The sequence below is a fragment of the Caretta caretta genome, chromosome 1, assembly GCF_965140235.1.
Source record: "Caretta caretta isolate rCarCar2 chromosome 1, rCarCar1.hap1, whole genome shotgun sequence".
Taxonomy (NCBI): Eukaryota; Metazoa; Chordata; order Testudines; family Cheloniidae; genus Caretta; species Caretta caretta.
This window is the reverse complement of record NC_134206.1, coordinates 272209447-272222975: the sequence shown is the minus strand read 5'-3', so window position 1 is coordinate 272222975 and position 13529 is coordinate 272209447. Positions and strand designations below refer to the sequence as shown.

At 41.9% G+C, this 13529-nt stretch overlaps 1 protein-coding gene across 6 annotated transcripts in view; it reads right to left on the bottom strand.

The window, feature by feature from the left end:
• EEA1 (early endosome antigen 1) overlaps positions 1–13291 on the bottom strand; it is a 135802-nt gene extending 122511 nt beyond the window's left edge. For all 6 annotated transcript variants that reach the window (XM_075124288.1, XM_075124289.1, XM_075124290.1 and 3 more), the window contains exons 1-2: positions 12815–13291; positions 380–472 (exon numbers count right to left, since the gene is read on the bottom strand). In XM_075124288.1, the coding sequence (XP_074980389.1) occupies positions 380–472; positions 12815–13276 (555 nt within the window). In that variant the 5' untranslated portion in view covers positions 13277–13291. The remainder of the gene's footprint in view (positions 1–379; positions 473–12814) is intronic.
• Between the last annotated feature and the right edge of the window lie 238 nt (positions 13292–13529).

Below are 13529 nucleotides of genomic sequence, written 5' to 3'. Positions count from 1 at the left end.
TTTTTTATATCAAATGTAGAATCACTGATGCCTCACCCAAATTCACAGGATCATGTCACTTTACTCAAAGTTCTGAGATGAAATTATTCCATGTTAGCAATATATTTCATATATTTCTTGTTCACACTTACTGCATATGGGCTAACATTTCACTATGAAGCCTACTAAGAATGTCTGCTCATTTTAAGCTAGCAAACTTCACAAATTCAACTCACTAATACATGCATGCTATGAAACATTTTTTAATTTCCTGGTACAACACATTTGTATGCATTTGTCCATTTATACAGATTTTGCCTAATTAAAAGTCCCTCTCAAAGAGAGGTGAATCAGTGCCAAGTGTAAGAACCTAGTCCCATATATTGTTATCCTACAGTACCTCTGAAGTACTTTCATTGTTCACATCCACTGCATTTCCTGGGGTTGCAGAGGAATCCGAATCCGAGCTCTGAGACCCAACTCTGCCTGGAGTCTGAAATGGAAGAAGTATAAATTTTATTAAATTGAGTCTGAAGTCTATGTTGCAAAAAGGAATCTCTTTTATAAATCTATTTATAATTTTAAGATTTTACATCCACAGTAAATTGAACAAACTGACAAGAACACTGCATAAATAGTCAATGCAATAGCGTACAATCCAAACTTACTGCCAAGCCCTCACATCACCACTTGAGTAAGGAGTATTTATTAGATAGATCAATACATAACAATATATAAGAATTTAATAAAGAACTAAGCCAAACTTCACTTATCATTCAAATTACAGCTAAATACAGTTAAATAGTTATTCAACAGAAAAATCCTAGAAATTAAAATTTAGCCTCTTAAACAAAATAAATACTAACACACTATTCTTCAGACTGTGGAGTTTGAATACCTAAACCAACAATATTTTTATACTTGTCAGATTATTCAGTAGAAAAGCTGACAAAAGCAGGCCCATTGATATGGTAGTAAGTAAATAAAAATATATTACTTTACAAATCACAAAATTTCAATATAGAGGAGAAGTAGAAAACTAAAGTTAAAACTGCTTCTATATCAAACTTCCAATTAAATTAGACTAGCTTATTCAACAAGGAATCTATAACATTAAGTTGTATATTTTAATTTGCTTCCAGTATAGGCTTCTTTCCAAATTAGTGTTTCAAACCAGTAAACAAATTAAGTAAACACTTCTTCATTCAAAGTCTCGTGAAATATATTCAGGTTACTAATCCTCATCCAATTCATCCTACCTTTCAACAAGAGATTCATTTTTCCTTCTCTTATCTACCTCAAAAGTTCCACTGCTTCATCAGAATCATAAAAGAAAGTTAGCATCCTCAACCAGGCAAACTTCCTCAACAAGAACAACGAGGAGTCCTTGTGGCACCTTAGAGACTAACCAATTTATTTGGGCATAAGCTTTCGTGGGCTAGAACCCACTTCAGATGCATGGCTGATGGATTTCCACTTCATACAGCTAAATTCAGCACCGTGCATGGTGACAGGTTTCAGAGCGGTAGCCGTGTTAGTCTGTATCAGCAAAAACAATAATGAGTCCTTGTAGCACCTTGGAGACTAACCAATTTATTTGGGCATAAACTTTTGCTAGCCCACAAAAGCTTATTTCCAAATAAATTGGTTAGTCTCCAAGGTGCCACAAGGACTCCTTGTTGTTTTTGCTGATACAGATTAACACGGCTACCACTCTGAATCCCGTTCCCCAACAAGGAAAGTTATTGAAACAGCCAATTAAAAAAAAAAAAATTCCATAGCTTAAAATTTTCTCCCTCTTAAATTCTGTGTGGGTCCAGATTGTTCTGAAAAAACAAGGATTTGTTTACTCTGATAGTAAATTTTTACTTTTGGTCTCTGAACCATTGGCCATCAATTACTCCCAATCTAGAGCCAAATCAAAGTTTACTTTAAGAATTGCATTGACAGGGTTAGAACCCAAATGAAGTACTGACGTTGTAATTTTGTAGGCAATCTGGAAATATTTTTGATCTTATATAAGGTATTCACACTTTATGCATACAGAATTTTAAAGTAAAAAGGGAGAGAGCTATATGAATAAGTTCTGTCTACAGACTTCAGAAACGGAAAAATCCTAACATTATTTGTCTTGGAAAAAAATTTCAAAATCTTAATTTTTAAACAAATCAATAAATAGTCCTTTATAAAGATGCCTCTAAATGTAATTTTCTCCCTTAGTTTGAAATTGAAGTATAGATTCTACTTGTGTTTATAAATAGTATTCTATTTCCTTTTTCCCCCACCAGGGTTACAGATTTAGATTTAAAATTATATTTAATTACAAATACACCTGATCAAATCTATCCTCTAATTACTGTACTGTTGCTAACATACAGTACACCTTAAAGAAGTCTTTGAAGATCAAATAGGATGAGGTGAGTGGTTGTGGGAGGGGGAGATTAGCAGAATGCACTCCACCTAACAGAGGTGGGCAATGGTGACCATGACAAGAGATAGGAGAAGAGAGAACCTCTTCTTGTTGCATCCTCCCCCTTTAGTTGTTGCTGAAATGGCTACGGCTACAAGTTTATCCATTTTGTGTCCTGTTCACTACTTAGCCTATTTGCTGGAAACATGGAAGAAGACAAAAAACAACATGAGAGAACAATATAGTCTCATTCTAGCTATAAAATTATTTAGAGTGCAGCAGCATCCATAATATGGTAGATTTCTAACCACAGAAGAGGATGACATAGCCCCTACCTCTAAAGTTTTTAATCTAAAAGGCAAAAAATGGATCAAAGGTGGAAGAAAGAAATATGATATATAAACACAATATATACATCAAGGTGATGCCTGGCACTTGTATTGGTATTTCTCATAACTTTTTTTATTTTTTTTTCATTGTATCAGCTACCATCCATTGCTTTCTTACCAACCAGTTAATTTCCTATAGATGTCACAACAGAAGTAGGTCTTAGGATGGGATTTAAAAATGAGATCAGTATAAACAAAGAAAGGGTATTCCATGGGTAGGGAGTAGGATGGAAGAAAGTACAGAGACTGTTATAGGAAAGCAAGGTATCAAGGCTGGCAACACCGGTGAAATGAAGGGTACAGGGAGCAACACAAAAAATGAGGAGGTCAGATAAGTAGGGAGGGGCAAAGGTATCATGCAAGGTCCTGAAGGCAGTGACAAAAGCTTCATGCGGCAGATAAGCTGCACTGAAGAAGCTGTCTGAAGTTCATAACACAATAGCACCCACAAGTTACAGAAGAATATGTAAAATTGTTCGTAACAACAGACAGTGTTCTTTATAGTAACTGATACATCTTTTGTATAAAGTTCTGCTAACACATAGCGATTCAGTGGAGGGATTCAAAGTGGGGAGCAATGTGATAACAGTTCAGGAGAGGGGAGTTAGGTATATTACATTGTGAAAGTAACAGGCAAGGTACTCAAGGAGGGCTAAATTGCTGACATCACTGTTTTCTAGAAAGGTATGAGATATCCAGCAGCAAAGAGCAGGAAAGTCTCCTGATACTCCTGGGGAGACACCCCATGCACAGGAATATTAGCACAAGATCAAATGATATATCATGCGATGTAAGAACATTTGTATACGTTTAAGACACTAATTATCCTTTCCTTTCTTGATGACAAACAGCTTCTAACTCACATCCACACCCTGTGAGCTACAGCTACATCTACAGTCAGTCAATAGCCAACCTGCAGGTCAAACTACTGCAAATGTCTACTATGTGAAGATCTGGAAACTTGCTAATAAATTTTACTAGATTTCGTCTAAATATAACTCTTCCCCAACTAAGGTCCAAAGATCCTAACTGCCAGGTTGAGAGACTAAGGCCATGTCTACACTACCTGCCGGATCGGCAGGTAGCGATCGATCTATCGGGGATAGATTTATCGCATCTAGTGTAGACGCGATAAATCGATACCCGGTCACTCTGCTGTCAACTCCGGAACTCCACCAGGGCAAGAGGCGGAAGCGGAGTCGACGGGGGAGCGGTAGCCGTCGATCCCGCGTCACAAGGACACAAAATGAGTGATTCTAAGTCGATCTAAGATACGCAACTTCAGCTACGAGAATAGCGTAGCTGAAGTCGACGTATCTTAGATCGATCCCCCCCCCACCCCCAGTGTAGACCAGGCCTTAGTGATTCTCTCCCCAGAGCAAAGAGATCTGAGAACAAGAACAGACTTGCCCAAATTTGGGCTCCTAGAATCAGCTGTGCTGCAGTAAAGGGAACAGAGGGTAAAGGCATACAAGCACTGACTCCAGTGTGCCAGAAAACCTTCGGACAGGGATTTCTGAACCACGCCCAAATCTCATGTTGTGGTAATAAGCTCTAATACACCAACAGTTTAAGTATGAATATTCCTGAAGTTCTAGATGACAGAGGTGAGTAAATGCCACTAATAAAGAACTGGTGAAGGAACAGTGTGTCCAAACAGGAGCAACTTGTACGGGAAATTATTGTTGCCTAACTTGAACCTTAGATATCTCATGTGTGTTAGTTAGCCTTCTTGAGATGGTGAAGGATGCATCTTGAGTGTCCAACTCCAAAGCAATCTTGCTAAGAGAAGGAATTACGTTACTATATGGAATTTTGTTTTATTCAAACATTTGTCGAGATCGGCATTGGAAACAGACCTCCTTTTCTTCATGGGAATGAGAAAGCAATGAGAGTAAAAACCTGTAATCTAAAACTAAAAGATCCTAGAACCCACTTTATTGTTCCTAGTTAGAAAAAGGGAGGACTTCTCCCCTCAATTTCACATGAGATGGATGTGGGCAGAAGGGGATTTAGGTTTTTATCAGAAGTAGAGGTGGAACCATTTTTTATAACCAAGAACCCAATGGCCCATAGTAATAGCCCTTCAAACTGTAAATGACAACAAAATGGAGTCCTTAACAGCATGGATGAGGGGGACTAATGGAAAAGGTTCTCTGTACTCGACCAGCAAAATTGCTACTTGGACCAGATTGTCACAATGGGTCTGACTGTCCACTCATACTGGTGTAAACAAGAAGTAGCTCTGCTAAAGTCAATGGAGTTTCCCTTGCATAAGCGAGAGGATAATCAAGCCCAATGTCATCATGGGTGTTGAGGAAGATTGGTATTGGCACTCCTTAGGCTATTGAGCCCTCTGAGATTGACACTCATAAGATCTGTAGGGTCTAATAGGATCTGATTCCATGTGAGACTAATGTGAAAAGGAAAGGGGCTTTGAACTAGTTATGTATGTGTGCATTTTTAAATGGCTAGCCTCCAAGTAGTGGGCAATAATCCTTGGCTCCATTAATGTGCTCTAGGTTTCATCTGTTTTTCAACTAATGAAATCAGGACTTTGAAAAAGGACAGTCATACCGCTCCCAGCACCTTTGTGTTATCCAGAGGGGAGAAAAAAAAATCAAAAGATTCCAGTGGGAAGAGAGAAGAAATCTCTTCAATTCTAATTAAGAATTTGTTTCCTGTAATACACACAAAATACTAGATGTTGTACATAAACTAAAGGAAAACATGGTCCCCTCCCCATAGAGCTTACAGGACTAAAATGCTGCTGGTTTCACCTACTCCTATTGCAAAATTTCATCTCTAATGTGCACATACCCAGACGAAAGACTTATCTATCTTAGACAAGTGGGAGGAAGGAGGAATGAGAATACACGTCTCTAGAGTAAAGTTATTACTCTACTTTTCCTCACCTTGAAACTCTATGAATTTGAGGCAGAACAACCTTGCCACACAGTACATAAAGGTTATGCCCAAATATTATTCTTGTATATCCCCCCACCCCCTGGCACAGAGGAACCCCAAAGAAGATATATGCATGTTCACACTGACAGAGAGGCTCAGATACTAAATTTTTCTCCCATAGAGAAACAGCAACTTCAGACTGTCAGATCAGCTGTTTAACCCATTTTTTATAAGAAGGAAATTCTTAGAACCACACGCTGCTCAACTCTGAGGATGATGGAGAGACTTTCCTACAGACCCTAACAACAGAGGAACTTTAAATTCTCGAAACCTCAGAGCCAATTAGGTTCCCATCTGTTCAAATGTCTCCAGTACACAAATTTATCCCAAGTGGTAACAGACCTTTCTGATATGAAGAGAGCGTCTGCACTAAGGGATGTACCTTTTCTAAACCCCTTGAATGACCCCTTTACTTTGGTTCCATCCCTCAGGACCTAAAATTCAAAGAACGCTCCTTCATGTACTTTAGCAATGAAGCCTTAGAATAGAAAGATGGAAGTACAGAAAAATGAGCAAACTTGCTAACCTTGGCAGTGATGCAGGAAGACTATTCTGCAGCCCACCTACATAGAAGAAAAGAAAGGGATATGGGAGGGTGAACACTTTTAGACCCACACTTCTGGAACATGCGTGTCCATGCCAGAGATGTGTGCCTCCACTACAGAGGATGAGCTAATGCCAAGAGCAGGGATCTGCTGAAGCAACTAATGACAAAGAAAATGTTATTCTCTTTCCGTTGTAAATTCTTACATAATGGTACTGTACACGGTTAAACAGCTGCCATGCTTCACCGCAGACATGACTGCATTTCAGCATGAGTTATGTATATTAAATATTGATAGCTTGTAAAACACAAATTGCTTTAAAGCATTTGGCCCTGCAAATGCATGGTTATTGCAATGTTCAGGATGAAAGGTGCTATATAATGTAAGATGTTACTACCGCTTGCTTGAGTAAAGTCCCTGCTTTATGAAATACTTTAGGTGTGCTATAGTCACACTGAAATGCACTGCAGGACATGTCTTATTCCTGGTGTTGTGCAAATACTAGCCAAAGTTATTAAACAATAATGGTAAAATCTTTTTAACCTTTTGAAAGTAAAATGCTTACTTAAAACAGACAATTCCAGCCTACAACACAGGAAAAAGCATGCTAGAAAAGGGGTTTGTGTGTGCTTTTTTTTAAAAAGTAAGCATTAACCTTCAAAATCTGGAGAAACATGCATGTCCATTAGCAATATAGCAGAGACAAACTACTTACTATCATGAAAAATTTAAATACAAATTTAGTAGGCTATTGTGAAGACGCTACAACTTTCAAAGTTACACTGTACATGGATTTTATCAGTAAACTGGAGAATCAATTAAAAAGATTCTTCTTTCCATTACTAAATATTTATGAATACACATATTTAGTTTAGGCTTCAAGCATAAATACTGCTGTACCATGCACTATGAACATCACAGTGTATACACACAGCTTTATAACTATGGTCCATACCATATAACCCAGCAGAGGGTGGAAGAAGGCTCATGCCCTTTTGGTTTTCTTGTTTGTTTGTCTTTTAATTATTCACTCCTGGATAAATTTCTGTGATGTGGGTGGGAGGGAGAGAAAAGCTAACTACTACAAACACTTTTACAAGATTAAAATTCTGAAGCACTGAAGTATGGTTAGCATTGGAAAAATGATTATGTAAAACTAGCACCTTCTTATTGAACATATCTGCTTCCTGTGTGCCTGAGTCATATTTGTTTATTTTAATTACAAGTACAAGCTTACTACTGTTAGTACTGAAGAGCCAATACAGCTGCTGAAAAATAAGGTGAACTACACAGTATTCTTCATGAATCATCAAAACTGAAAGTTAACTGAATGCAGAAACATCACCACCACCACCAAAGAAAGCAAGGGGAAGAGAACAGTTTCCTTTTTGAAAAATCAAGTGATGCTTTATATATATTATATATATATACTTATTTATTTTAAATTTGGAAACCTAGCACATCTCATGAAATCACTAAAAAGAAAAGGAGTACTTGTGGCACCTTAGAGATTAACCAATTTATTTGAGCATGAGCTTTCGTGAGCTACAGCTCACTTCATCGGTGAAGCTGTAGCTCACGAAAGCTCATGCTCAAATAAACTGGTTAGTCTCTAAGGTGCCACAAGTACTCCTTTTCTTTTTGCGAATACAGACTAACACGGCTGTTACTCTGAAACCTGTCATGAAATCACTGAGAATATAAATATGGATCACCCCGATGTCACTTTTACAGTCACTTCTCTGTGTACAGCTGTACTCTAACTTATCAGCGGTGCCCTTTAAAACATTTTTCAAATTAGATTTAACTCAACTTCTTTAAAAATAAATGGAAAAAAAAAACATTATGAACATGAAGTTACACAATTTTCCAAGCAGAGATTTAAATACAGCACAAGGCTACTATTGTTCAATCATTCTGAATTCCCTAACAAATATTAAATGCAAGAATCAAAATATAAAAAGACAGCACTGCTTGTTTAAGTCTCTGCTCCTGAGCAATTTTCAGGATATTAGCTTTGTCCCTTTCTTTTACTAGGTGTGTAGGCTATTTAAAAAAAAGAAGAAGAAGCAGCAGCCTACTCACAAACTCATTTTTCCTTCAGAATTTTAGTGAGAAAAGGACTATTTTCCAATTATTAAAAGGTAATTTCACATTTCAAATTAACATTATGTAAGATCATTCAAAGCCCTCAGTACACCATTTTTTATCCACTGAAATTGATTACACAATACTATTACTTAAACTAATTCACATACGTGAAACACAGTGTACTGTATAATATTATTATTTACTTATTTTGAAGAATGCCAGCTGCTTTACAGACAGGTAAAATGAAACAGCTCCTGCCTCAAAGGACAAAGTCTTCACCCCCCATCTTGCAATAAGATCCACGCAGGCAGACCCTTGCATCCACATGGAGACCCAACGAAGTCAATGGGGCTCCATATGAATGCAAAGGTTCATCCATCCAAATATGATTGCAGGAACGGAGCCTATAACGGACAATATATAAAAAACAGACAAGACACAGGATGCAATACACAACAGATAATGAAGCCATTATATTCAACACATCATCTTGATTAAAAAAAGAAAAGGGGAATGAAAAAAAGACATGCACCCCTGATTGGTTACGCCAGCTTCAAAAACTAAAATGAGCTATGATCAATAGTAACAAGTATTTGGTTTATTTCTATTATGAAAAAACCATTGAAACGATATTTTTCAAAGAAAAAGATCAAATTTCTTAATGAAATGAAAACAGTGCTTTTCAAGCTTCAGTTGCTGCTGTCTTATAATTGCTATGCAAAGTGAGAGGTTACAAAGGTGGGGATTTCCCTATTTTACACACTTTCAGGATTCATGATATACTGTTAGCCGTGACTACCTGTTGGCTTAGGAAGAAGAACATTAACCGAATTCAAGTAATGGCCACAAAGAAAAAAAATATTACAAATATACCTGTTTCAGTGACTGCAAAAGCTGTATAATTTTCTTCATTATTAATCAAATGTGTACAAATATCACATGCTTAAAAGCATAGAAGAAAACAATACATGCTTTAAATTAGCCATTTCAGAATATAATCTCACTTTTTAAAGCTTATACTCCTAGTATGTATTCATACAATCTGAGCACAAAATTATGGATAGTTATTAACTTCAGTGCAAGTCAGGAGTCTTCCTCATATTTTGTCAACTCAGTATAGGGCCCTACCAAATTCATGGTCCACTTTGGTCAATTTCATGGCCAGGGTTTTTTTCAATTAGTCAATTTCATATTTTCAGCTGTTTACATCTGACATTTCCGGTGTTCTAACCATGGGGGTCCTAACTAAAAAAAAAAGAGTCGGGGGAGGAGGGTCCACAATTTATATAATTGTAGGGAGATTGTGGGATTGCCACCCTTACTCCTGCCCTGCTGCTGGCAGGGGTGCTGCCTTCAGAGCTAGCCAGCCACCCAGCTCTAAAGTCAGCACCACTGCGAGCAGCAGCGCAGAAATGGGGGGCTGGTTTTTACCCTATCTCCAGTTTTTCCCAGCAGGATGGAGGGCTGATAGCTGGAGCTGCAGCCTCTCCACACGGGTGTGTGAGAAAGAGAGAGACAGTTCAAGCCACAGCCTCTCCGCAGCTCAAGCTACAGCCTCTCCCATGCTGGGTGGCGACAGCTCAAGTCGTGCAGCTTCCTGCATCTCAGACAGGTTCCCAGAGGTGGGTCTGACCCACGCCGGGAGTGGCTCATGTAGGGAAAGAGGAAGTCTTCTCTCTCCCCATCCTCTGCTGGGACTAGCAGCCGAAGTGCTGCACAGGGTAGGAGCCCCAGCGGCATAGGCACTGTCTCCGTGGGTGCTCTGGGGCTGGAGCACCCACGGGGAAAAGTTAGTGGGTGCTCTGCATCCACCGGCAGCCATGCTCCCCTCCCCGCCCCACCTCACTTCACCTCCTTCTCTGAGTGCGCCACGTCCCCACTCCTCTGCCCACCTCTCAGCGCTTGTTGCCTCCAAACAGCTGTTTGGAGGCATAGCAAGCTCTGGGAGGGAACAAGGAGGAGCGGGAGGTGGTGCGCTCAGGGGAGGAGGCGGGGAGGAGGCAGGGATTTGGGGAAGGAGTCAGAATAGGGGCAGGGAAGGGGTGGAGTTGGGGCAGGGATTTTAGGGAAGGGGTTGGAATGGGGGCAGGGGTGGAGTCAGGGTGGGCCCAGGGGCAGGGGGGGGTCGAGCACCCACCGGCGCGAGTAGAAGTCCATGCCTATGCCCAGATAGGCACCAGATTTCACAGGGGAGATCAGATTTCACAGTCTGTGATGCATTTTTCATTACCATGAATTTGGTAGGGCCCTAATCATATACCAGGAGCTGCTTCTAATGTAACCCATGCAAACATACAACTGTTTGTATAATTTTAACATAATTTTCTGTTAAAGGGACACTGTGAACTTAATCATATGTTGTAAGCAAACATTTCTTTATGTTACTAATAACAAAGAAAAAGAAAGGTTTTTAAAGTTCACATAGTCATTATGCCTTTTGTTTATATTTTGTATTTCCTTCTACTTGAAAAATAAAAATGAATGAAATCAGTTTCATTTTTGTTCACAGTTAGTTCTAGTTTGAGTTTCAAAAAGGACAAGGGAATGTTTGTTTAAAAACAACTGTCTTCACTGAAATTTTAAAAATGTGGGAACATTTATATTGGCCTTAGATTTTATAAAATATCATGTTAATTAAATTTATATTTTCAGCCACATATTCGACAACTGTGTAAGTTTTTCTAAAAGCAGCTCATTTCCCAGGAACAACTAATGTTAATAAAACTAAGATGATCAGCACCAAAAGTAAAGTTTCCCTGTTTTTTGCTGTTCCCAAAGAATTAATAAGGTAAGTCATATTTCAGGCAGGAAACTACTCCTTGTAAACAGTAACTTTTAAATAAGCAGAGGGGAAAACTTTGATTGATTAGAAACTATGGCAGAAATAGTCTGAGGCACAAGAAAAATCAGTCCCCCCATACTTCAAAGTACACCAATACTGTATGTACACAGATATCCTTCCTTCCCACACATAACAAGGATTTATTATCATTGTTTCAATACATGTTCCTTACACAGAGTATTATTAGAACAACAACTTCAAAAGCCTTCAAAGCCTTTCACAAATATGCTTGTGAAAACAGGCAATTTTCAAAGCTGGTGTCAAATACCAAAGTTGGCTATTTTCACCACTTATACATGACTAAGTTCTACATGACACTGATATTGCATGAAAGCTATGCGGGAATTAGAGCACACCCTTTCAACTAGCTGGATGACTCAACTCTATTCTGTACATCCCAATGCTGAACACCAAAGATGAAGGCATTCCCTTTGCACTTTGAACCAGTTATCCAACTCCAGTGGAAACCAAATGTTTTTGACAACCATGTTTGTCATCCATGTTTTGTTGCACATTAATATTGCATGGTCAACATCCATGTAAACCACAAACAACCTATTAGAATGACAGGTAACACACCAACATAGTAGCAAGGTAAACAACTGAGGTTTTTTTTAAAGGCAGATGAGGAGAGCAGAAGGAAAGATGGGGTCCAGAATCAAATAGCACAAGTTGATTTTTAAACCTAGCTAAAGTTACACAGGAACCAATTCCTAAAATAGGCAACAGCTGGCTGGTAGTTTTTGGTGTCCTGGCTTGCATTTGTATTTCAACTGACTTTAGAGTTTATTTATTAATCAGAGCCCAGAGGGAAGTAGGATGGAAATATACTACCCAGGATTACTGTGGGTCTGAGTTACAGAATGTGTGTGACTTGAATTTATTTTCATCTTCTGTGAGTGTGAGAGTGTACAATGGCTCGGGGAGCTTCAGAGGGAGAGTAAGAAATGAATGTTTAACAACACAAGACTTAGGAGCGTGAGTAATGACTCCCAACCCCAGCAGCGACACCCCCCAGCCAGAGAGCCCTGCCATTAACCCTCTCCTGACACGAGAACGGGCCTCCAGCCCAGCACCAGGCGGACACCACCTACTGCAGCAGGAGTCAGGTGGAGAGGAGCTGGGTCCTGGGCCTGCATCCCTCCGCTCCCTCTCTCCGCCGGATTCCCTGGCCTCGGCCTGCACCAGGCGGGGCAGAAACATTCCGGGGCACACGAGGGGGCCCTGCCCAGCCCAGACTACCTGTGTGTGCGGGGAGGGGGGTGATCCGGGGGTCACTGCCTGGCACTGAACACTGGGGAGACAGGAATCCCCCCTCCCGGCCGGGCCGTACCCCCAGCACGCTGCCCCACAGCGGGAGGGGGGTGGAGGGAGGGCCCCGGCTAGCAGGCAATGTGCTGCCTCCCCCGCGAAGGGGCAGGGCGGGGGCCCGCAGGCAGCCGGGCCTGGGGAGACAGGCCGGAGCGCGGGGCGGGGGGCCATGCTGCCACTCGCGCCGCCTGCCCCCTGCCTTGACCCGCCGCCGCTGGCAGCAGGAAGCGGAGCCGCCTCCCCACGCGGCTGCCCGGGCCGGCCGCTGTCACCCTCTTACCCGCTGCAAAATCCTCCTCAACATGGCTACGGCGGCCCGGTCCCGCCGGCTGCCTGCGGACGCGGCGCCGGGGAGGGGGCACCCGCTCTCCGCGCCGCCCGGCCCGCGCGCTCGGTGACAGCGGGGGCTGCCCGCCGGGAGGAGGAGCCGCCGCCGCCGCAGCAGCAGCCGAGAGGCGGGACGGCGGCGCCAGCCTCCGCCACTGACAGGCAGCCGCTGGGCGGGGACTCTCCTCCGCCAGGGAGCGGCCTGTCCCGCAGGGCTGGGCCGGGAGCGCTCTGGCTTCCCCGCGGGCCGCGGTCGGGGCAAGCAGCGCTGCGGGAGTGGGCGGCTGCCTCCACCCAGCGCGCTGGGGGTTGCCTGCCCGGGCCCAACGGGGATACCTCCCTCCCCGCCATTCCCCTTCCCCTCAGCGCTTCCTTGGGCCCCTACTGGGGATCTGGCTGTCGCCGCCCCGGACATTCAGCAACAATTAGCTGAGTGGGACCAGGCTGGACGCTGCACTGCAGGTGGTTGCAGGGCTGGTGCCGCCCTGTGGGGCCCAGGATAGCAGACAGACAAGGTGGGCGAGGTGATCGCTTTTATTGGACCCACCCACTTCTGTTGAGAGCCAGGCCAGAAGAACTCTGTCAGCTCCAAAGCCTGGCTCTCCCAGCAGCAGAAATGGGGCCAATAAAAGCTATTATCTCACCCACCGTGTCTGTGTAGTACTAAG